This window comes from Phragmites australis, chromosome 8 (assembly GCF_958298935.1).
Source record: "Phragmites australis chromosome 8, lpPhrAust1.1, whole genome shotgun sequence".
In the NCBI taxonomy this organism is placed as follows: Eukaryota; Viridiplantae; Streptophyta; class Magnoliopsida; order Poales; family Poaceae; genus Phragmites; species Phragmites australis.
This window is the reverse complement of record NC_084928.1, coordinates 16,083,776-16,108,441: the sequence shown is the minus strand read 5'-3', so window position 1 is coordinate 16,108,441 and position 24,666 is coordinate 16,083,776. Positions and strand designations below refer to the sequence as shown.

Sequence of the window (24,666 nt, the reverse complement as noted above, 5' to 3'; positions counted from 1 at the left end):
TCATTTTAGCTTTTTCTTCTTAAATTACCTCTCTTGTATAGCGCTCTTCCAACTCTCATGCCTTCCTCTGGCATTCTTTTAGTTTTCAGTTATCTTCTTTAGCTCTCCCTTTTCTAGTTTCTTTGTTCTCTATTCTTTCATAATAGAAATTTTTATAGTAAGGGTTTTCCCTATTGTATTCTTAAAAAAATAGTGTTATAATACAAATTTCCCCATTATAGTCAAGTTTTTTTCTCTATAGAATAAACAGATATAACAAACAGTGACGGAGCCCGATAGTATTTCAGGTGGATACCAAAATTTTAGCCCAATCCAATAGCCTAGAGCAATAAGTGAAAACAAAAAAACCGGCATGCTTCGGCCCTTTCATGTTTCACCCCTACTATCAAGTCCACAGACCACAAGCCTGTGTGCCCTTTCACGTTTATACTTGTATATTGGATCCGCAGTGTTACCAAATTTTATACTTGTACATTGTTGGATGGTCACACTCGGAATTAAAACTCTAGCTCCATCACTGATAATAAGCTCCCAACTTAGGATAGAGAACTAAAAAATCCACAAGAGTAAGTTCTGCTCGGCCAATACCCAAAACCAATTACCTACGAAGGTGATGTTCTAATTGAAGCACAAATCTTACTTCATCTGCTCCGTTGCATTATACTATGAAATTGAAGCACAAATCTGGCTTCATCTGCTCCGTTGCCTTATACTACGATCAACTAACCATTCAAATTGCTGCAAAGGAACAATAATGATGAGAAAAATTTGCAGCTCAGTTCTGAACCAATCTCAGGTCCACTAAATCCTGCTTTCTAGAAACAAGCGTATCACAAGAGGTAACAGATTTCTAAGACTCAGTATCCGTAGAGTTTCCTGTTGCAGAAAAAGTGGAACTCGTGTGGTAAAAACACAATGTACTTAGCGCCGAAGGGGATGCTGACACGATATATGGTAAAGGAGATGTTCTCCTGACTCTTATGGTTTGGAGCAGCAGCAGCGAGGTTATGTCAGCTATATCATCTTCCTCCGCGTTAGACTCACTCATCGGCTCTCCGTTGGTCATTCTTCCTCACCATCGACAGCATTTTCGCTCCTATATGTGTAGCCGCCATCAAGATCATTATCATTGACAAACTGTGCCTAGCGCAGTTGCTAGTACGCGTTCTTAGGCCTAACAAGTTTTAAAAAAATGCTTACTATACTTTTTAATTTTTATTACTTAAAAAATATATAATATTTTAACATTGACAAGATATCTTTTTCTTACTCATTCCACCCCTCTTCTAACATCAAATAAATAAGATATCCAAACCTAATACCTGCTCTCTTATCTAATTCTCCACCCCACATGCCACCTTTCATCCCGCTTCTCTCTCCTCCTAACTCCGCTCCATCCCCGATATCCCCTATCTTCTTCCTATCTGCCAACCACCTCTTCCACTCTCTACCGGCCAACATGTCAACGTCTATCCACAGTGTGTCAGTGTCCGAACCCTAACCGCCATGGCTCTAGCTCCTCCTATTTTCCCCGATCAGGCCCCTGAGCGGGCCAGCCCCTAAATCCGTCTTCTTTAAATAGATCTATAGTTTCCCAATAAAGTTGCCCGGATGGGTATTTAGGATAGGCTCGGTCGTCGTTTCCCAGTGGTGCTGCTCACCGTCGCCGTCGCCGGCCTCATCCATCCAGGAGCACGCCAACAACAGCGGGGGACACGGGAGGCAAAGGCGGCTGTAGGTGCAACGGCGGTCGTCCCGCCGTCGGACCCTGGGTGGCCCCTCGTTGAATCGGAACGTGATCGGCCTGGATTCGGTTGCATTTGCCATCGATGTCGCCGAGGACATCGGCATCCCGGCCCTTCTGTTGAGACTGGAGTCCACCACTACTGGAGTCCACCACTCCCCGTGCATCCGCCCACACACTGCCTCCTCTGTTGCCTGACACCACAACGACAAACACTACCGCCCTGGTCCGCCAGCACTGCGCCGCCCCCGATATGCTCGCTCCCAAGCCCTCGCCCCAATTCAGCGTGGCCTCAAAACGAGGAGCGGACGCAGTGATCCCCAACCCAACCTTGCAGGGAGGCTCTCGCCGATCGTCAAACCAGATGAACCGATCCAGGTATCCTTTGACACGGCAAGTGAGTCCACCGTTGTTTCCACTCGTCCTTCCTCTACCGTGGCCACGTCGGTCCTAACCCATCCACGACAACCTCTCTGGACACCTACGATGCCTGGGGTTTCGTCATCTCTCCCTCGTCGTCCTCTCCCAGGTGTCCGATTTCTCTTTCTCCCTCTCCGATTTTTTCCTCAGTCATTAAACCCTCATCCCCTGTTCTATGGTTGCTTTCACCCTGACGCTTCCTTGCCATGATTAGCTACGCAACAATTGACTGGTGATCGTGACCCTGACAACGACGGCTTTGCAGCTGTCCAAGAGCAACTGCCCCAAGTTCCTCTGGTTTCTACTACCTCCTCGCTGCTCGCAGCGACACAGTCATATGTTTGCTCTCACCCTTCCTGTCCCATTGTCTTGATTGTGTCAAACTGGTGTGCATAAATATTATGAGTGACATGTGATTTGTGAACAGCCTGACTTTTAGTACTGCTATGCGTATGAAGGTGACCTCCACGTACCTGTACACTATCTATGAATCCTTTCTGATTATTTTCGTACTACTGAGCTTGAAGCTAATGCTTACCAGATCTGGATGAATTAACACTCATGGTGCAGAAATATGCTACTTCACTTTATTTTAACAAGTGGAATATGTTCATATATGTGCTATGATCCAAAGCAGCATTATTTATTATCTTTGCATGTGCTTCTATTTTGCCCAAACAGTTGTATATTCTAGAGTTGGAATTTACTTGCATGTGTACTACAACTTTTATAAAGCGGCGAGGAGTTCGTCGATTCCAGCGTCATCAAGGCTGGTATTTGCTTGTGCTATGGTTTATGTTTGTTTGAGTTATGGCACCGGATTATTTGATCAACATCATGACAGCTTCACCCTGAACGAGATTTCAGAGCATGAGCACTCTGAATTTCACTGCGGAAGAGAAAGCGCTACCAAGATACTTTTTAAAAAATACTTTTGTTAGATCAGCATTAGTAACGCCACTCATAACAAGCTATTGTAGTTCATGTCTCATGATTTAATAATTCATTTAATATGCCGATGCAGTTGAGCTCAGGACTCTATCAGATGGCTTTGTGGTAAAATGCATGACGGCAAACACCTGAGATATGTTCAGAACACTCGTGTACTAAGACTGAGGGACTCCGGTCTCACCATGCTATTGTGCTGAAGATGAAAGATGGCAGCAACCTCTGCTCCCTGATATTGTCAGTATGTATCAGTTCTTACTTGCATGAATGTCAGATTGCCCTTTTTTAGATAAAGGAATGTCAAATTGCTGCAGATACTTTTCTAATTGTGTTATATGTCCATTCTACTTCCTCCAGTGGAAACCCCAAGTACCATGTTTCTGGCTGCGCTTCGGAACATTCGAATTGTAAGAGCTGGATTTAGTTGCAAAAAATTACTATGGACGCTAATAAGCATCCGCATGCTTCTGTTTTTAAATAGTTTTGTTTTATCTGAATTGCATTGAAATTATGTCTTTCCAGCCAAGGCCAACTATTTACAATATTGTAAAGGAGATGACTGAAACGATGGGGTATGAGCGAGGTGAGTTTAAGATAGAATCTTATGAACTGATTTGCTTTCCTCGCTTTCATTTGAGTTCAAAGTTTAGTTATATGTTTAAGAGTTAATTTCAGAAAACCACCACTTTTTTGTTCTAACTATCACAAAGCAACCAGTTGCCTATTTCACAAAGTCACCGATACTTTGGGCAGTTATCTCACTGACCCACCATTTTTTCCTGCATGAACAGTAACCAACGCCCTAAAAATCTCCTTCATTTCTCTAATCCAATGAGAGACCTTCTCAAGCTTCAAAAATTTTAGGATAATTTTTGTGGGATACTATATTTCATATGCAACCCATTTTGCTTGGTTTGGACAAAAAATCCTAGGCCAAATTCAAATTAAAATTGTTCAAAGTTACAATCTTTTATGATTTCTATAATTTTTAAGGATTCAAAATAATTCCCTAAAATCTAAGAAAATTCACTAATATTCTTCAGTCATGAACTAATTTTTAATCAATCTCTAAGTTACATAGAAATTTTATGTGTAACCTAGGGCTTTAAATAATTTTAGAAATTAGGCCATAACTTATTAAAAATATTAGTGAATTTTCTTAGATTTTAGGGAATTATTTTCAAGCCTTAAAAATTATAGAAAGTTAGAAAAGTTTGTAACTTTGGAGATTTTTTAATTTGAATTTGGCCTAGGATTTTTGGTCCAAACTAATCAAAATGGGTTACATATTAATTATAGTATTCTACAAAAATCATTCTAAAAATTTTGGAGCTTTGAAAGGTCTCCTATTTGATTAGAGAAAGGAGGGAGATTTTTAGGCAATGGTTACTGTTCATATTGACAAAAATGTCGAATTGGTGGGTCTGAGAGATAACTGGCTTCGGTGGCTTTGTTAAATAGGCAATAAAAGTGGTGGCTTTGTGATAGTTAGAACAAAAAAGTGATAGTTTTCTGAAATTAACTCTATGTTTAATGTTTTGTGAATTTTGTGTTTTTTTAAAAAAAAAAAGAGGCAAGAGGCTTGCCGAAATATATTGATAAAAGAAGGAAAGAAAATGTAAGAGGTCACGAAACAACATGCACAAGAGCGCACTAACGAAAGCCTGCGCAACTACCGAAGGCCCTGGCCCTCCAAAACGCGCTTCAAAACAGACTACTGGAGCTAAAACCAAAAACCAACGCCACTCCCAACAACAGACTACCTGAACGCGTTGCTATAGCTTGGAAGATTGGAAGATTCATAGCCTGAAACTTGGATTCCTCTGCCCTGTTAATGATCGGAAAACTCTGAACAGGAGCAGTGATGAAACTCATCAACTTTTCTCCAAGAAGCAACACAGTGATAACGGAAAACTCTGAACAGGAGCAGTGATGAAACTCATCAACTTTTCTCCAAGAAGCAACACAATGATAACGTGCAAACCAGATCACATAAACTGACCAATTAGTCCTTGGTGTTCTGGTTGAAGGTAGCCATTTAAAGATGAAGGGAGCAGGATCTGTTGAGAAGGACAATTGCCGGACAATCTATGGATGCCCAATCACTGAGATTTCCTCCTTGAGTACCTCCTTGGCAAAACAGCCCATAGGGCGCCTGCAAAACCCAGAGCAGGGGCTGCCTTGCTTGCTATCATCAAGCATATAAGCAGTGTCCAAAGACCATCCAAGCAGGACAACATCATCGTAAAACAGTGCATGGTTGAACCTAAGACGATCGCCACGCCCGGTTCCTTTGATCGATGTCCTCTTTTTATTATCCGTGTGATTGATAGTTCATCCAGACTTTGTCCTTAAAAAATCCGACGATTTCTCTCCTTTCAGATATTCCACCAGAAATAAATCACACCTCCGTTGAAATCACTACGTCCTTCCCTGATGATTTTGTCTCTAGCCTCTCGCCACCACAATCGAATGGTGCTGAAATCAGAGAGGCTTGGCACATGTTCCAATGGAACCAAAGAGCTATATAATGACATACTCGACACATAAAACTGCAATCTTTCAAGAGGTGATTAGTATCCTCATACGACGTATTGCACAGCGTGCATTGATGATCATCTTGGTCATGTAACCATCCCTTTTTTTCCAAATTGTCCATTGTAAGAATCTTCCCCTGAATCGCTAGCCATGCAAAAGTTTTGCACTTTGGTTCTATCCTAGCCGTCCAAATGGGCTTGGTATGGAACCGCTTGACCGCCCCTATGAATTGGATTCTGTACTTACTTTTTGTTGTATACACTCCATCCGGTGTCCATTTCCATCTAATTTGATCTTCCGAAGTATAGTCCTGCTGTATCAACTACATAGCGTTCCATAGCTCGATGAACTGCACAATTTCCTCTTGAGTTGTTAAGCTGCGTAAACTATGAACCCAATTATCATCCTGCAATTCTTTCCCAACTGATCTATGCTTTCTTTTCGCAAGCCTGAACAAATCCGGAGCAATTACTTTTGGCACCAACCCATTGACCCAACTGTCATGCCAGAACTTCGTCTTCGCTCCATTTCCAACCGTGACTATTGTGGACACCATGAATAAGTCCCTATCTATCTTGTCGCAAGGCAGTTGGAATTGAGCCTATGGTCGATGATTATCAGTCCACTGGAACCACAACCATCGAACTCTCAAGGCTCTTGCGAATTTTTCTATCTCCAAGATACCTAGACCCCCTAGCTCCTTTGGCCGAGCTACGATGCTCCAGTTTACCAGAGAGTGTCCTCTAGAAACCTTTTCCGGGACTTCCCCTTTCCAAAGGAAAGCTCTTCTAATGCGATTGATCCTCTTTGCCAACTATTTTTATGCAACGGGAATACCGTGAGGTGGTAAGTAGGTTGGGCGGAAAGAACAGTTTTCACCAAGGAGTCGCGACCGGCCAGGGAGAAAAATTTGCCTTTCCACCCCACGAGTCTAGCCCCAAGCTTATCAATCAGAGGTTGGACTTCAACTTTCTTTAACTTCTTTATGTGAAGAGGAAGTCCAAGATACTTGCAAGGGAACTGTTTTAGCTGTCCTGGGAAGGCGGTGAGGAGGTCATCAAAGTTCACATTCTGGCATCTACTCGGAACCACTTCTGTCTTGGCTAAGTTTGTTCTCAAACCAGAGCATCTCCCAAAAGCTGATAACATTTTCATGTTTACTGATTTTAAATCACGCTATCAAAAAATACATGCCTCTTCTTTGAAACATGTCTTGTTGGACAGACTAAAATTTAAGCTTCCTTGGTACTAATATGTTGTCTCCTGTTCAGGTACGTTTGGGTGAATAACAGAAATGATCCGTGGTGCATACTATTCGCTATTGTATCTTGCAAAGGTAACACTACTTCAAAGTAAACTATCACATAAAAAAGTGTGTCTATCTGTCTGAATTCAGAAGTATGCATCATGATGCTCATATTGGGAATGAAGAAGAGACTACTAATTTTGAACTCAAGCCATCAGATGCTATCAACATCACTTCCCAGTGCAAAGTGTACATCAGATTCTATTGTGTTCTAGCGTCGGGTGGCAATTGCTAGCCTCAAATGACTGGCGTCGTTCCTCGTCCATACACTAAGCCATTTCTGAAACTAAATGTTTTAAAATCAATTTACATTAGTTCCCTGTTTTACTTTCAGTTGTTTTCCTGCCTCCCCTGCTCCCATGTCTTGACACAATTGTGAGTGGAAAATTAAAAATAAATATATTTGGTTTCTGATGTGAAAGGTTCAACTGATTGTAAGCATTAGACTACTAGAGTTAGCTAATGTAGGATGGTACCATGTGTTGTATTTTTTTAATTTTAGTTTGTGACGCTATGGGATGAACTTGTGTTGTGTGTGACATATTTCCCGTTGCACGTTGCAAGAGCATGTAACTTTTTTTAAAAAAAAGACTCGCCATCACCCGTCTCCTCGCTGCCACAGAGTGGACCTAGACCCGATCCATGTGTCCCTGACCCGAGGGAGGCGACGGCGGCGGGCTATTCGAGCGGAGGAGGCCACATGGGCGAGAAGAAAAGCCGATGGATACCACGGGGACGCGTCACGCGTGGAGCTCTCTCTCTCTCTCTCTCCGCTTGCAAGAAGAACGACTAACACCCGCAGCTCAAAAAATGGGGCGATTGATAGGCCCGGCCAAAGGCTGCTTGCTAGTGCCGGGACACAAGTTGCGCGGGGATAGGCGGAGATCGACGGGAATCGCTGGGAGCTCTCCGCTTCAAGGCCCGATTAGTTTTAGAATATAACAGAAAACAATATGACTATCTTACAAAGGAACAAAATGAAGTTGGAGTAGTTTGCAGCCCATGTATGCTCTGAGCTAAATGAAAATAATTCCAGCTTTGTATCGCGGCAGGAGGCAGTGACCAATCGAGAGCTAAAAATCAGAGGCTCTCTCTCCTTCCTCCTTATCTCCCTCCTCTTCTCTTCTATCTCAATCTACTCTTCTTCCTCTTCTATGTCCAAAAATTAAACCCGGCTTAAGAGCTCCCAAGTACACCCCCGGTGATCCGCTGCTACAAGGAGGGATGACATGATACTAGAACGGCACACTTTGCTGAAATTGCTGCGATCATTTATATAACAGAATCGACAGTATTGCTATGTACGTCACTAGATACTTGAAGGGATGCGGGAATATGTAATCACTATACTCTCCCAACGGTAGTGAACTCTTTCTTGCCACCTAGGATCTTAACCGATATGTATATACAGAGTGTACAAATCTAATGATAATAAATATAAGCTCTAGTTTACAAATTTCTCTACTTCACTGATGTCAACAAACTCATTTACTCCACTAGCCACCAAAAACCTGGAATTATTAAAATATATATATATATATATATATATATATATATATATATATATATATATATATGATTGCATGGTATGTAAAAACCAAGTGAACCTTACTACCTTAGGATCTGGTGAGAATTAAGTACCTGTCAAGAATATCCCTTGCCATGGATTTGCAACCACTAGGAACATAGGATTGCATGTTCAACGCTATATTGGGATTATGAACACTTTGACGAATGTGAACCAAGCCCAGTGGTCTGTTATTCTCGTCATAAAGTTTTGCTCTGCTTTCACAAAATAGTAAGTAAGCATCAACGGTCATTTCGCATGGACGGGTAGGCTTTCAAAAAGCAGTGGCAATTAGAATGTGAAAATTGCAATTTGGACTTGTAATAAGATTTCTGAAAGGAGATTTAATTGAGTTGTGAAACTGGTGGTATACAAATGAGGTTGTTCGGTAACAGAAAACAGGTTTACTATCTCAAATAGCACTGCAAAAGGAAACTTAAGCAAAAAGAAAAACATACAGTTTAGAAAAGCAAGGTCTGAGGACAGGATGTGCAAGTACCGGGCATACCTGTACATGTATGCATCAACATCGATAGGATGATCATTTGTGTCCACCAGGCATCCCTCGCCAACTGAGCAATCCCCACAATCATCGAGCACCCAACCGGAAAGTTTCCCCTCCTAATTCAAGTTGGGGAAAACAAGGCACCGGGATAAGCGATCAGAAGATTGTACTGAGGATTGTATAGAACTGTATACTCCATAGAGTAGTGAAATCCGTAAAACAGTGTGCAACATATATACTACGCATATCAGAAACTACAAATAATAGCGTGATATCAGATGAAATTTGCTTAATGCAAATATACGCACTAACAAGCAAGTTTCATCAACTCTTCTTTTGTTTGAAGGACACGTTTGGATCTAAACTAGTAATCCTCTTCGGTTTCTTCAGTTACTGGCTTACATGACAATCCATACTTTGCACTCCTGGCTAGTTCCCTTCCTATTCTTGCGCACCTATGTATTCCATGAATGGATGTCGTTGTCAGTTATGCCAACCAAAATAGTGGCCTCTCAATTAGTTGATTGTCAAACAACCACAATGCAATTCCTGTTATATGAAAACAACGATATTTTTCTTCTCAAACACGGAGGAATGAAAACAAATGATATCCCTGGAATGATGATTTATTCATGATATACTATTATTTTCATGCTTCCCGATCAAGACCAGAAATAGCACTACCATAGTCATCTTTACATGAACCAGAACTATCTCAAATTCAACTGCTGGCGAGCTGATAAAATTAATTTAACAAAAGTGTCTTTTTACCTGGATGTATTTCTTGAAAGTCTCAACTGCTTGTGTACCCCTTTGTTTTGCATGCTTGGGTTCACCCAAGATGTTCATCCTCAACAGCTCGGACTCAGCGGGCTCCTCGAGATCCATAATGAGGCTCCCTACCCCTCCCTCTAATCCTGCCAGTTTCATCCGGACCATCTCGATGATGATCTTCACCACCATGTATGCGCCTTCATTAGCAATAAGAAGAAGCGAAAACAATGGAAATAAGATCAAATCGTCTTTCTTTCTGTCTGTCATAGCCTCATAGGAGAGCCCAAGGTGTAAGTGAGTTTGCGCACCATCGTCGAGAAAGTAGTTCTCCTTGAGCGCGCCATGGCCGGTGGTCTCCATCATTAGGTGGGTCTCGACGCCGTCGGCGTTGAGCTGCACGCCCTTGTCGATGACGTTGCGGTAACCGACGCGGTAGAGGCAGTGGTGGCCGCCCCTGGAGGCAATGAACCGCGTGAGCCCGTCGCTGGCGCGCGCGTCGGTGACGATCGTTGTGCCCGGGTGCTCGTCCAGCACGATGGCCGACATGAGCGCGATGAGCCGGTCGCCGTTGATGGCCGCGCCTGTGTCGTCCACCACGCCGCTGCGGTCCACGTCGGTATCGAAGACGACGCCCAGGTCAGCGCCCTGGGCCAGGACGGCGCTGCGGGTGAGTGACATGGCGGTCGCGTCCTCCGGGTTGGGCATGTGGTTCGGGAACGTGCCGTCGGGCTCCAGGTGGAGGCTGCCCATCGTGTCGGCGCCCAGCTTCTCCAGGACGTCCCACGTGAAAAAGCCGCCGCATCCGTTGCCGGCGTTGACGACAACTTTGAAACCCTTGAGCGGGGTGTCGTAGTGCGTAGGGTGCGCGACACGTTGCTTGATGATGTCGCGGAGGTGCTGTGCGTAGGCGCTCATGAGGTCGACGCGCATCACCACCGACCGCGTGCCCCCTCTGCCGCCGAGGCCCATCTTCCTCGCCACATACTTCTGCGCTGCGCGGTCGCAGATTTTCTCCACATCGCTGGAGGTCAGCCCGCCGCGCTTGGTGAAGAACTTGAGGCCGTTGCGGGTGTAGGGGAGATGTGACGCAGTCATCTGCAATAGTAAATGACAGTTAACACTGAGGATTTCTTCTTTTCCAGTAAAGCGACCCTCCGTTCCTAAATATTCTAGCCTTGAATCTTGCAATTGGACTGTAATAACACATCAACAGAGGGGGAAAAGGGTGTAAAGAAGCCTCGTCATCTTCAGGACTTTGGAACACGCCACCGTTTGATAGACATGGTGTCTTTGCCGTTGTGGATCAATTGGTTCTTCCTGCCAGAAGTTGCAAGCACCAATGCACTAGCTAGGCACGTATGTTTCTCTGGTTGCCAGCGGCCTTACACCAATCTGAACTAGTGAGGCCTCGCTGGTATTACCACTTTAATCCCTGATCACTTGATTGTAGAATTTAAATGAATAGGTCTTGATCTTTACGGAGCTATGGCGCCATAGTAAAGTCTAAATAGGGTATGCTCCTGGGCTTCTTCTTTAGTTCTTTAGATCTATATAGTTTGTAAGGAAATTAACTTTGATGGATGTGAGAATGCAAGTATAATCAACATTTCTTCGTTTTTTGAGAACGTGTATGACACATTTTTCATTAAGAGAATCAACATTTATTTGTGAGCTCTAATTTTATTCGTAACAATATGGCTTCACAAAAACCTCAATGCCTGCGTGAAGCGAAAGAGCAAGAGGTCATTCATCTCGATCGCCGAGTAAAATAATCTTACGTACCATGATAGACGCGTCGTAGCTGAACCGAGGTAATATGGTGCTCATGAAGCAGGCCGGCGTGGTGGCGAGCCCCATGTCGAACACGGAGCACCCCGCCCTCGCGAGCCCCGCGAAGAGCGCCGCGCTGAGCCGCGCCCCCGACAGCCGCGGGTCCCGGCCGACGGACACACGCAGCTCCTCGCCCTCCCGCCGGAGCTCCTCCCCTAGCCACTCCCCGAAGCTCTCGGCGATCACCTCCACTGCCAGCGGCGTGAGGTCCACGGCCCGACCCTTCTCGCCTTCCAGCGCAACGCCCCGCACGTCGGGCCCGTTCTGCAGCCTCCGGATCCTGTCGCCCTCCTCACCTGCCGCCGAGACACCGACGGGCGCCTCAACCCGGCTGCCCTTCACCGCAGGCTGGCCACGGGAGTACGCCGTGGCTTTCGTTGTCACCAGACCGTAACTCCTTCTCCTTGGAAAAGAAGGAAACCGCATCAAGCCGCGGCTCGCGTGCTTACATGGCTGGAGAGTGGCCGGAGAAGTGGTGACAGTGGCCATAGCTGTTATTGACGAGAAGAAACGGCACAATGCCAGTGTGCATGAAGGAGGCAGAGATGATATACGCACGCGTCCGGCTCGCTGCAGGAGAAATATCTTGTAGGGGATGTGAGAGAGATATTAGCAGGCATGCCGAAGGCGGGTCGCCGGCGGGAGGGATATTTTCGGGCACCGAGTTCGTCGGGACGCGGTGGATACTGCCTGGACTTGATAGAGCGTGTGCGGTGGAGGCGCTGCTGTAACAGTTCTATGGTGCTGCGAGGCAGCTGCTTTAGAATCGGCAAGAGCCAACGTGTCAATGTGCCGCGGGCGGGTGAAAGGGACTGCAGGAATACCTCTGGTTGCAGTGATGGATGCAGCAGGTATGGGCTCATCAACCTCTCCTTTTTCTTCCTCCCTTTTTTTTCTCTTTCATTCATAATAAAAAAAATTATTAAAGACTCATAGAGAGCTTCTATTGACTTTTAAACAGTAAGGGAGCTGGAGCCCCCAGCCCCCTGATCCGTCCTTGTCTAGTTGTTTCAACTTTCGAAGGGTATATAGTTGCATAATGCATACTTGCATGTGTGTGGATTGTGTAGAAGTAATATAGATATCTTGGGGTCATGAACAGAGTGATCTTCGAGTACTCGAGTTCCTTGTGGACCCGAGAAGGTAGTTCCGGGAGAGGGCGTTCGGGGCCATGAACAGTGGCCCTGAGTACCCGAGTTCTCCGAGGATCCGAGAAGTGCAAGTTCCAGGAGAGGACGCTCGGGGTCACGAACAGTGGTCCCCGAGTACCCGAGCAGACACAGTTCTGGGAGAGGGCGCTCGAAGCCATGAACAGTGATCCCCGAGTAGCCGAGTTCCCCGAGGATTAAGAAAAGACATATCCGGGAGAGGGCGCTCGGGACTACGAACAGTAGTCCCCGAGCACCCAGAGTTCCCCGGGGACCTGAGAAGCCTCTTGCCGGTGGACCCCACAAGGCTCAGCGGTGAGGTGTCAATTGGTGAGAGCCTCGATGCTGCATTTAATAGGGAGCATGGCCTGTCACTTTTAACCACTCCCCCAACGCATGTTGTCTGTCCCTGCCACTGCCTGGCAGAGAGGCGTGGGGACATTTAATGCGGCAGATCCCATCGCGCGTCATCCGGCGCGCCTTGGGATATCGTCGCTAGGCTCAAGGCATATCGCCTGCCGCCCTGCTGTGTCAGGTTTGCTCTGACCGGGCGGGCACGCGGGGTTGCTCGGAGACTGCCCGGTGGGCCCCCCTGCTGCACTCGCTAAAAAGCGATATGATGATGACAAGATCGGACGGGGACGCATTTTCAACCCCCCCCCCCCCGGTAACGTCAAGCTACAGCCCATGATGGTTGCTTTCTATTTATGGCGCCTTAGGAGTCGCGCCATCCTTTCTGGGCACGCCAGGCTGCCCCGACGGGATATAAGAAGGGGTGGGCACCCCGGAGAGAAACAGAGTCGAAGAAATCTTATAAGACCCGGATCGAGACGAGTTCAAGAAGTTCAACAGACAAGCAAACAAGCTAACGAAGCCGAGTAGAGGCTCACGTAGACCGAAGCTCTAGACTTAGATAAAAATCCTTGTAACACAAGAGATCCAGATAAAGGCATTCCCAGAGCATTTATAGCATACACACAGGTATAGGGTATTACGCTCCGTGCGGTCGGAACCTGTCTAAAATCCCCTGAGCATTTATTTCCTCTAGCATGCGATCATCCATCCCGCCTGCATCTCATTTACTCTCATTTAATTCACGTACGAGGTAGATTCAGAATCATCCCCTCGGCCGAACCTCAAAGGGGTCCCTCCGGATCCCCGTTTTAGGAGTTCATCCTCCGGCAGTGGGGGACACTACTAGAGGTAGTCGCCCCACGCCTGTAGAACTCGCGGGGTGGTCCGCCAGACTGAAGGTGATCGGGGTGTCCGACCACTTCAGAGACCTTGCGGCCACAGTGCCCGGGGTAGCCGAGCACACCTCACGCCGCATTGTCTTGACGCAGTGACGAGAGGAGGGCATATATGCGCCTCCGTCGATGAAGGTGACGGTGTGCTTGGGCTCTTAGAAACCAAGCTCTTGGTTTTCGGGGGCGGCTTTGTCGTCGCCACCCGTGCGGTGCTCCTCGCGCTCCTTCTAGCGCCGCTCGATGAGTCCTTTAACCGATCGGCACTCAGTGAGGTCGTGCTAGTCAGTTTGGTGGATCTCACACCACTTTCCCGGTTCGGGCCTCGCGGGAGCGAGAGCCCTCGCGGGAGCTGGAGCTCTCGTGGGAGCGGGCTTCCAGTCGACAGCCGCCCGGCGTGCCGACCTACGGGCAGGGCCCTCTGCCGGCACGACAGGGGCAGCGTCGCGTCTCCTTCTCTTTTTCTTTTTCCGCCTGTCATAGCGGGAAGGACCCGCCTTGTCGGCAGCATGTTGCTCAGGACGCGGGACATGCCATGCCCGAGCCTCCGTCGTCTTGGCGCACTTGTCGGCCAACGCGAAAAGCTGCCTGTCACATTTGGGAGCTGGGACAACTTCCGGACGGAGAACGTCGTCTTCGACGTCGCGAAGGTCCTCCTGTCCTACAACGTCATCCTCGGGCGCCCGGCGCTCACCCGGTTCATGGTAGGGACACCCTATGTCTACCTCATAGTTAAGATGTCAGGCCCTGCTGGCCCTATCTTCGTGCCCGTCGAGACCGGTAGCGCCGTCTCCTGCGCCGAGCAGCTCTACTCGGTCTTGGTCTTTGCTCGGGCCGAGGTCAAAGGATACCCAGGGGGCCCGGGACCCTCTTCATCCAAACCCCAACTCGTCGTCGACGCCTCCATCCCTACAAAGGAGGTCGTGGTGGGCGAAGACTCGTCCCAGGTCATCCGGATTGGCGGTGACCTGGGCGACAAATAGGAAAGCGCGCTCATCGCCTTCGTTCGGGCCAACGTCGACTTGTTTGCATGGCAGCCGTCCGATATGCCCAGGATCCCTAGGGATGTGATCAAGCACCACCTTGTTGTGCGACCAGATGCACGGCCGGTGAGACAGAAGGTCTGGCGGCAGGCGCCCAAGCGCCAAGAGTTCATCCGGGAGCAAGTCAGCAAGCTCCTCAACGTTGGCTTCATCTGAGAGGTCCTCCACCCAGAGTGGCTAGCAAACCCAGTTGTCGTCCTGAAGGCCAACGGTAAGTTGCAGATGTGTGTCGACTACACTGACCTAAACAAGGTTTATCCAAAAGATCCTTTTTCTTTACCCCGCATAGATCAAATTGTAGATTCCACTACGGGATGCGACCTTTTGTGTTTTTTAGATGCAAATTCGGGTTATCACCAAATCTGCATGGCCAAACAGGACGAGGAAAAAACATCTTTTACTACCCCGGTGGGGACTTATTGCTATGTGTCATTGCCTTTTGGTTTGCGCAACACTAGATCTTCATTCTAGCAAGCCGTGCGCATTACCCTTGATATGCAGGTTGGTCGCAACGTCGAAGCTTACGTCGATGACCTCGTGGTTAAGTCCCAAGACCGCGCCACCTTGCTGGAAGACTTAGCTAAAACTTTCAATAGTCTTCGCACTACCCACCTGAAGCTCAACCCCGAGAGTGCGTCTTTGGGGTACCCGCGGGCAAGCTCCTCGGTTTCTTGGTTTCTAGCCGAGGAATCGAGGCCAATCCGGAGAAGATCCGGGCCATCGAGCAGATGCGTCCCCCGGCTCGTCTCAAGGAGGTCCAGCGTCTCGCTGGCTATATGGCGGCCCTGGGGTGCTTCATCTCCAAGCTCAGGGAGCGAGGGCTCCCACTCTTCAAACTTCTGAAAAAGACCGGTCATTTTGACTAGACGCCGGAGGCTGAGCAGGCCTTCTAGGACTTGAAGAAGTACCTCACCTCACCACCCGTACTGGTGGCCCCCTCCGAGTGCAAGCCTTTATTGCTCTATATCTCGTCCACTCCTCAGGTCGTGAGCATGGTACTGGTGGTGGAGCGTGACGAGTGCTCGGGGCAAGGTGCTGGGTCCGAGCTCCCGGCCGCCCCCGAGCAGTCGATGGGTCTCGGGGCTACTCACGACCAGGGAGTCGAGCCCGAGACCGTGGCTCCTCCCGACCAGGGAGTCGAGCCCGAGAACTTGGCCGGCCCCGACCACTGTGCCGAGCTCAGGGGCTCTGATAATCCCTCGGGCGAGGCCTCAGTCTGGGCCCGCCGTATACAGCGATCGGTGTACTTCGTCAGTGAAGTCCTCCGAGATGCCAAGACAAGATACCCTCAAGCCCAGAAGATGCTCTATGCCGTACTCGTCGCTTCTAGGAAGCTGCGCCACTACTTTCAGGCGCACAAGGTCTCGGTGGTAACCACATACCCACTGGGGCCGATCCTCCGGAACCGAGAAGGCACTGGACGTATCGTCAAGTGGGAGGTCGAGCTCGCAGAATTCGATCTGCATTTCGTCAACTGCCAGGCAATCAAGAGCTAGGCTCTATCTGACTTTGTGGCAAAGTGGACGCCAGTCCCCGAGATCGACAATGAAGAGATTTCCGCATACCCCAGGCAAGACGGGCCCAGGTACTGGGTCATGCACTTTGATGGCTCCCTCACGCTGAAAGGCGTGGGGGCTGGAGTGGTGCTCACCTCCCCAACAGGTGAAGTACTCCAGTACGTCGTGCAGTTGCATTTCCGAGCAACCAACAATATGGTGGAATATGAGGGCCTCATCGCTGGCCTCCGAGCAGCGGTGGGTCTCGAGATCAGGCACCTGCTGGTGAAGGGAGACTCTCAACTGGTAGTCAACCAAGTATCTAAGGAATACCAGTGCGTAGATCCTCAGATGGCGGTGTACGTAGTGGAAGTCAGGAGGCTGGAGAGGCACTTCGACGGCCTGGAGCTGCGGCACATACCTCGCCACGATAATGCTCTGGCCGATGACCTCTCTCGCCTGGCCTCTGCCCGGGCGCTCATCCCAGCCGAAGCCTTTGAAGAAAGGCTCACACGGCCACCTGTCCTGCCTGCCGACCATGACAAAGGGGAACCCTCGAGCCTAGTTGAGGGAACCCAGGCAGCACCCTCAGTGGGAGGTCCCGTCAAGGTGCCGCCGCTCGGTGAGTGCGCTGCGCTTGCTGGTGGTTCTCAAGATACCTCGTGGATCGATGAGATTCGAGAGTACTTGAAAAAAAACATCCTTCTCGGGGATGATGCCACTGCGGAGAGGATTGCACGGTAGTCCAAAAGATATGCCATAGTAGATGGGGATCTCTACCGGCGCGGCACGGACAGTGTTCTCCTGAAATGCATCACCCCGGCAGAAGGCGGTGAGCTCCTCACTGAGATCCACGAGGGCAAGTGCGGTGGCCATGCATCGTTCCGCACGCTGGTCGCGAAGGCCTTTCGGCAAGGCTTCTACTGGCCTACAGCTCTCCAGGACGCTTCCGAGTTGGTTCGGCGCTGCAGGGCGTGCCAGTTCCTTGCAAAGCAGATTCACCAGCTAGCTAAGGCTCTTCATACCATTCCCCTGTCATGGCCCTTCGCGGTCTGGGGGCTGGACATCCTGGGTCCATTCCCCCGAGCAATCGGGGCTATGAGTACCTCTACGTCGCCATCGACAAGTTCACCAAGTGCCCGAAGGCGGTCCCAGTCGTCAAGGTTACCAAGAACACGGCGATCCAATTCATCCGCAGTATCACAAGTCGCTTTGGTGTTCCGAACAGGATCATCACCGACAATGGCACCTAGTTCACAAGTGCCCTATTCGGGGACTATTGCGAGGACCTCGGCATCAAGCTCTGCTTCGCCTCTGTCACTCATCCTCGGAGCAATGGGCAAGTCGAGCGTGCAAATGCCGAGATACTGAAGGGGCTCAAAACCCGAACCTACGACGTGCTAGCAAAGCATGGGAAAGGGTGGATCGACGAGCTACCTACTGTGTTATGGGCCAACCGGACCACACCAAGCCGCGCCACCGGGGAGACACCGTTCTTCCTCGTATAAGGCGCCGAGGCAGTCCTCCCCTCCGAATTCACTCTCGGCTCCCCTCGGGTGAATGCCTATTCAGAAGGCGAACAGGAACAGCAAAGGCGCGACGACGTCGATCACCTGGAGGAGCGTCGGTGACAAGCCGCCATCCGAGCAGCCAGATACAAGCAGAGCCTGCGGCGCTATCATCAGCGTCACATCCGGGCCCGGTCACTCGAGGTTGGGGATCTAGTTCTTCGACGCGCCCAAGCGTGCGAAGGAAAGAATAAACTGTCCCCTATGTGGGAATGCCCCTTCATCGTGACCGGTGTCCCGCGACAAGGCTCGTTTCGGCTGGCCACAGAGGACAGGCAGCCGCTCCCAAACGCGTGGAACATCGAACATCTACGCAAATTTTATCCATAAGATGACATGTTTGTGGGGGCTGCCACCAACCATGTAAGTTATCACTTCTGTATAAATTGTCAATATACACTCTTATTCTGAGTTTTCTCTCTGGAATCCATATGTTTAATCTGTTTGGTGAGATGCTCGATTTGTGCGAGAAAACACGCTCTCTCATTTTTTCCGTTGATAAAAATGGATCCCAGTTGGTATGCGCGCAGGCAGTAGCCGCTGACTTAAGTCTGTTATGGTAGGTTATGGTGCCCGGCTACATGGTAGTACCCCAAGCACTACAGAGCCTCTAGGGTTCTCGGGTAATCCTACCGCCTGAGCAAAGAGTGGTCGGGACTGCCTAGACCCCAGGGGCGGGCTATCGGTGCTCGACCTGGTCAGTCCTGCCCTGAGCACCACCGAATCATTGGACCTCTTGGTCATGCTTTTGTCTGTACAATTCGCCGGTCCGGGTATTCGAGAGGTCTCGGGTAAAAAACAAGAGCAGTCTATAATGAGTACCGCACTAACAGAGCGCACCAAGTAAAGAGTCTTTTCCTATTTCTTAAATTTACAGATCAATGATCAAAACCAAGCAACCTGACCGCAAGAGCCTCAGTGCCCAGGGCGCTGCTCCAACCTATGGGGTACTCGGGTAATCCTACCGCTCGAACATAAGTGGTAGGGACCGCCTAGCCCCTGGTTCTCGCCGGTTTTCCAGTGCTCGAGTGCTCTGTACGAGGGAACCAACATTCTCGGGCGCTCTGAGCTCAGGACTTCTACCCTTTCCTGGACTGGTCAGCTGAAAGGCTGATAACTGTCCTGTGAGTAACTAAAATTACATGAATTTCCTTTTATACATACGCAATAAACTATTGTTCCCGAGTTATCCTCGGGACCCTCGCATTCTAATCTGTTCGGCGAGACGGTCTCCTCACGCGCAAAACCCTACCCACGTGTTCGCTTTTTTGGAACGACAAAAATAGACAGTAGTCGGTGTACCGTACAGGTGGCGATGGCTGACCTAGGTCCTTTACGATGGCCGTGGTGCCCGCCCAGCTTGGCAGTACCCCGAGCACTACCGAGTCTCTGGGGTTCTCGGGTAATCCTTCTGCTTGAACAAAGAGTGGTCGGGACCGCCTAGACCCCAGGGGCAGGCTATCGGTGCTCAGTCTGGTCAGTTCTACCCCGGACACCACCAAACCGTGGGGACCCTTGGTCGTGTTTCCGCCCACACGTGTCTTCGGTCTGCTTGTTTGGGAGGTCGCAGGGTGGAAAGTGTTCACTGGTCGTGGCATGCACCGTGCCGGGTGGACTTATCTCCAGAGTAGGGAAGTTCGTGTTTGTGTCTCTTTAACTTAGCAGCTGCAGACTCGTGAGGGCTCGGGGGCTGGACGTTTGAGTGGTCCCACTACTCGTACGATGAGTGGTCGGGGCAACCTAACTCTCGGGGGAAGAAGGCCGGGCTCTGTTCGGTCAATGCCTCTCAGGACATCAAGCAAAAAGCAAGACAACATATAAAGACAAACACAGAGCGGAGTTTCGGTCCCAAACAAAGGCTTCTATTATATTAAAAAGAACCATTCAGGAGGGGATCACTCCCGTATTTACAACATTCCAAAAACAAAAAACCTAACTATCTACAGGCTCAGGCGGAGGCGAAGACATGTTGCTGCTACCGTCGCTGCTCGGTTCCAGCTCTGGCTCCCGCACAAAACATGCCGCTACCTCGGCGGCGATGTCGCGGACGGCTTCCCGGGCGGCAGCTTTCTCGGCCTCGATCACGCCCTGCCGGACTAGCTCCAGCGGGAAGGTAGGGTCTCGGCTGCAATAGCAGGTGAGAACGTGCTCGGCCACTCCTTGGGCTAGAGCACGCCCCTCCCGGGTCGCCAGCTCCTACACGACGTCTGGAAGGGCCTCGAGGCGCCGGGTGATCTCCGCAAACCCGAGGGTGACGTGGCCAGTCGTCTCCTTGTCCAGCGACTGCTTGCCCACGAACACGCGCCCGAGTCAGGTCGCCTCCACAGAGTTCCGTGCCTGCTGAAGGATGTCCCGCATCATCAGCTTGATGTTAGTCCGCTCGGCGATGACGGTCTCGAGCTCGTCCTGTGCGTTCTTCAGCCGGTCCTCGAGGTTGGTGCCGTCAGCGGTGCTGGTATGGACGCCACTCGCGGACGGGATCTCGGTCTTGGCTCGCTGCAGCTGCTAGGCCCGGGCCTCGACTGCCTACTCTCGGGCAGCTAGGTCGGCCTCCCGCTTGGCGACCAGCTCCTCCCGGGCGGTGAGTGCCGACGATGCCGAGGCGGCATCCACCTCGCGCAACCCGATCTGCTCCTCCCGGGCATCAAGGGCCACCACTATTATTTCGACGTCGGTCTCGCGTATCGTGACCTGCTCCTCAACGACGGAGGACTTCGGCGGGGCCACGCTCGAGCTCGTCGTTCTGGCAGGCCAAGTCCGCCTGAGCAGACCGCACGGCCTCCTCCCTTCTACTGGCCGCCTCCTCCCGAGACACCAGCTGTCGCTCCCGAGCAAGCAGCTCTGCGGCGCGCCTCCGGGACGCCTGGTCACGCTCGGTCGCGAGCCGCTTCATGCAGCTGGCCTTCTCCTGCGCAGCAACGACTTCGTCACGGGTCTCCTCCAGCGCCTCCCACTCCTCGGCCACCTCGCGCATAGATTTCTCGTAAGATGTGCGGGCCGAGGCGATGCGGGTCTCCAAAAGCTTCCGGGCCTCCTCCAGCCGCCCCCTCTCATCGACCAGGGTGGCACGCTCTTTGTCGAGCTCCGCCCGCTCTGCCGCCACGGCCACTTCTAGCTGCCCGATGACCTCCCGAGCGCTTCCCAACACCTCCGGGAGGGGTTCCGGGGCCTGGCCAAAAGGTGGCCAGGGGCTGGGTCCCTTGCGAGCCCTCTCTACAGAGGCGCTCGGGGTCCCCGATGGCTGCCGCGCCGGCGCCACCCTCGTCGTGACCACCTCCCCTGCGGCCACTCGCTCCTTCCTCGGAGGGCTCGGGAAAGGTTTGGTCGGCGCTTGCTGCTCGGGACCGGCTGGGGCCCTTTGCTCAGGGCTGGCTAGTGCCCTCAGCTTGGGGTCCGCTGGCGCACTCGACCCTGGAATGGGGGCTGGCCTCGGCTCCTCCGGTTGCCTCTGGTTTCCTGCGGGATCCTTCGGCGGCCTGAAAACAAAAAAGGGTCAGTAACGAGCCAAAATCTGGGTAGATATGCTCGAGACAGAAAGGGAGCTTACGTGGTTTTCGGCCCGCGGTACCGCCACGGGACTCCGGGATCCAGAAGTCGGGGCTCTGCGGCTTCGGCCTGGGCTCTGCCTTCCTCCTTTTTGGGGGAGGGCTCTGGCCCTTGGGCCGTGGTGGGTCGGCCCCAGCGGCTGCCCCAGAGCCCATCTCCGACGGCTGGTAGGTCCAGCCGCCAGTCGTTGCACCGCCTGCCGGGCCTTGGCCTTCAGGCTGCCGCGCCCTAGATCCGGCCTTCGTCCCGGACTCCGCTCCCGAAGATTGGCCGCCGAGGACCATTGTCGCGAAGGTGACGGCGACGATGATGAAGACGGCTGAGGGACGTACGCCCGGGGACGCTTCCCCTGGTCTCCTCGGGCCGCCGGCCTGCTGGCTTCGGCGGCGGCGCCCTGCTGGCTTCGGCGGCGGCGCCCTGCCCTCCATTGTCATCCACCCCAGGGATTTGTATGGTCCCGGGGTTCCGGTGCCCCGAACGATCCACCAGGCCTTGGGCATCAAACTCCGGCATGGACGCCTGCAGCGCCGCCCGGCCCGGGTCTGCGTAGAACGCCAGGTCCTCTCGGGGAAGGACCGCCCGAGCGAGGTCGTCGACGCCGGTCACCACCTTCAGCAGGGTCGCCAGCGCCCCCTCGTCGAGGTCTCCGTCCGGTCCAATGTCGGTCCTTGTCAGGTCGCCCGAGCCGGTGTACATCCAGGCAAAGCGGGCACGCTCCCGCAAAGGGGCCAGATGGCGGCGCAGGTAGTCGGCGACCACCATCAGCGAAGTTAGCCCCGCCTGGTGCAGGTCATCGATACGGTTCAGCACTGGGCGCAGGCGCTCATCCTCCACGGGGGCCGCCTCCCAGATCGGCCTGTGGGGCTCCGCCGGCGTTTGGGGCAGCGTGAGGCGGTCATGGGGGCTGACGTCGACGTAAACCCAGTCCCGGCGTCTGTCCTCCCATTTGCCGTGCAGCACTTGCGAGATGTAGAGTTCGCTGAGCCCCTCCCGCAGGCGAAAATTGCGGTAGCCGACAACCTCCACCTCGGCGGACCCCTTCTTCTTCCCGGCCGCTCGAAGGACGAAGAAGTGCCGGAAGAGTGCGACCGATGGCGGCATCTCGCAGAAGTGGGCAAAGATCGCCAGGATCACCACCGAGTTCGGACTCAGGTGGGCCAGCTGGACGCCGAACGTGTCCAGCACTTAGAGGAAGAACATCGAGAATGGCAGCACCAGTCCGGCGGCAACGAAGGACACGAAGATCACGATCCGCTCCAGTCGGCGCGTGGAGGGCGAAAAGTTCACCGGTGTCACCACCGACGCCTCCCGCTGGCCGACAGGCACCATCAGCTTGCGGACCTTCTCTGCCCCCTCCTCGTTCATGATGCGGGACTTCGGCAGGACGCTGTCGGAGCTCGACGTGTCCCGGCGACCACTTCCTGCCCTTGGCATTCTTTGGGGGTGGCATTCTTTTGTTGTATCAGCCTGCTTTGGTCGAATCAACACTTGCTCATCTTCACAATTAGGCATACCTACAGGGAGAGATTGTTCATCTTCTTTATGCCCCCCTGTCTCTGATGACTTGCAAACTTCAATCGACCTTCACTAATAGCGGATTGTACTTGCCGACGAAACACATTGCAATCATTAATAGTATGTGTAAATAAATTATGCCATTTACAATATGTACATTGTCCTAATTCTTGACACGAAGTTATAACATGATGACTAAGTAGTCTAATATATTTCTCTTGTAATAAACTATCAAAAATCTTGTCACACTTGGTAAAATCAAATGTATACCTTTTTTTTCTTAGTCGATTCTTTTGTGGAGATGGTTTCAAAGTTAAACAAATAAATGGTTCAGATTTGACATCTACCCATTCGGGTACACATTTACTTGTACTTATCTTGTCCGATATCTTAGAGTTATCTTCTACTATATTAATATCGGTCTCTTCAAATTCTTTCAACCCCAATCTTGTATCTCTAAACCCGAAATAATCACAACACTTAAACCCCATTTGTGACCAAGTGTAGACTGAGTTTAGAACAAGTAAAGTAATCTGTATAAATATACTGCCTGGCAAAGATGATGATGGGAATAATCCTAACTTGAATGTATTACCATTATCGGCCTTCCTATATGAATAATTTGGCCGATGAATCCCCTGGTGATTCTACTATCTTTACCTGTGAATTTTGCAAGTTCTTGCACTTTTAAACCCTACGGGCATGGAACCGTATTACTATGATCACTAATCAACCGTTGGTATGCAATAGTAATTGGCCTTTTGATATTCATACTCAAACCTAATTGTTTGCTTACATTATCCTCTTTACTTAATCTTTCAAAATCATAAAGCATAGAGTCTATAATATCAGATTGAGAAGTAGATAACGTAATTTTAGATCGTACCTCTTTTATCAGGACATCAATGGATGAAATCTCTTTTATCTTAATGACACCATACTTTGTCTTCTGATAGCATGAAAGCAACTCCTTCCGATGTTCTTGTAATTCCGCTTCAATCGCGCTATTATCTTCTTCAGATAATTCGTTAAGCTTATATTTGTTGCCACCATTTACATCAGCTATGTCCGAAACACCTTTATTTCGATCTTGATCATCAATTGTTTTAGCACGAAATTTAGATGGTAGCACCATAGCTTCCTTTATCTCAAGCATATACGTCAATTCAACAGTAGCCGACTTTTGTTCTTTACTTTCAATTACAAATGGTTTTTTTTTTCTCTAAAACCGACTCTGACTCCACATTTGAATTATAAGAACTCACAATCTTCCACACTGAATCAATTAATTCTTTCCTACCTTTAGACCCACAAAATGTTTCACATATCCTATGTGATTCATTTCTATTCATGTCAGGTTGCCCCCCGATACTTTTAGGTCCGATATGTTGCTTGGCTGTGAGCTAAGTAGACACGGAATCAGCTTGTTGTTCTGGGCTGATAGGGCATCACAAGAATACGACGTTACGGGCTG

The 24,666-nt window shown here is 50.3% G+C and overlaps 2 protein-coding genes and 1 long non-coding RNA gene across 7 annotated transcripts; 1 reads left to right on the top strand and 2 right to left on the bottom strand.

Annotated features, from left to right (window-relative positions):
- The first annotated feature begins 1,409 nt into the window (after positions 1 to 1,409).
- LOC133926706 (uncharacterized) lies at positions 1,410 to 7,384 on the top strand. Of its 2 annotated transcripts, XR_009911169.1 has the most exons (6): positions 1,410 to 2,273; positions 2,379 to 2,622; positions 3,189 to 3,353; positions 3,470 to 3,519; positions 3,635 to 3,695; positions 6,922 to 7,384. It is a non-coding gene; the product is annotated as an uncharacterized LOC133926706 (long non-coding RNA). The 2 variants fall into 2 exon arrangements; XR_009911168.1 differs by having other exon boundaries at positions 1,412 to 2,622.
- Positions 7,385 to 8,205: 821 nt separating this feature from the next.
- On the bottom strand, positions 8,206 to 12,261 carry LOC133926704 (uncharacterized). 4 transcript variants are annotated; one of them, XR_009911167.1, is made up of 7 exons: positions 11,585 to 12,261; positions 10,111 to 10,897; positions 9,800 to 9,999; positions 9,431 to 9,483; positions 9,032 to 9,144; positions 8,598 to 8,738; positions 8,206 to 8,467 (listed from the first exon to the last, which is right to left on the bottom strand). XR_009911167.1 is itself a non-coding variant. In XM_062372729.1 (6 exons), exons 1-5 carry the CDS (start codon positions 12,119 to 12,121, stop codon positions 8,573 to 8,575), a joined length of 1,803 nt encoding a protein of 600 aa, XP_062228713.1. In that variant the 5' UTR covers positions 12,122 to 12,257; the 3' UTR covers positions 8,206 to 8,501; positions 8,534 to 8,572. The 4 variants fall into 4 exon arrangements, 3 of the variants coding, with proteins under 3 accessions (XP_062228713.1, XP_062228714.1, XP_062228712.1); XM_062372729.1 differs by lacking the exon at positions 9,431 to 9,483 and having other exon boundaries at positions 8,206 to 8,501; positions 8,534 to 8,738; positions 11,585 to 12,257; XM_062372730.1 differs by lacking the exon at positions 9,431 to 9,483 and having other exon boundaries at positions 8,206 to 8,497; positions 8,534 to 8,738; positions 11,585 to 12,257.
- Positions 12,262 to 20,829: 8,568 nt separating this feature from the next.
- Positions 20,830 to 22,439, bottom strand: LOC133927628 (uncharacterized). The gene is made up of 2 exons (XM_062374076.1): positions 22,006 to 22,439; positions 20,830 to 21,607 (listed from the first exon to the last, which is right to left on the bottom strand). The coding sequence occupies exons 1-2, from the start codon at positions 22,437 to 22,439 to the stop codon at positions 20,830 to 20,832; spliced, it is 1,212 nt and encodes a 403-aa protein (XP_062230060.1).
- Between the last annotated feature and the right edge of the window lie 2,227 nt (positions 22,440 to 24,666).

Coding starts and splice junctions, on each gene's coding strand:
- LOC133926704 (XM_062372728.1), bottom strand. CDS start 12,121: ATGGCCACTGTCACCACTTCTCCGGCCACTCTCCAGCCATGTAAGCAC. Junction 10,000..10,110: donor GAACTACTTTCTCGACGATG/GTGCGCAAACTC, acceptor TTGCTAATGAAG/GCGCATACATGGTGGTGAAG. Junction 9,145..9,799: donor CTTTCAAGAAATACATCCAG/GTAAAAAGACAC, acceptor AACTTGAATTAG/GAGGGGAAACTTTCCGGTTG.
- LOC133927628 (XM_062374076.1), bottom strand. CDS start 22,439: ATGGTGGTCGCCGACTACCTGCGCCGCCATCTGGCCCCTTTGCGGGAG. Junction 21,608..22,005: donor GGAAGCGTCCCCGGGCGTAC/GTCCCTCAGCCG, acceptor TTTTGTTTTCAG/GCCGCCGAAGGATCCCGCAG.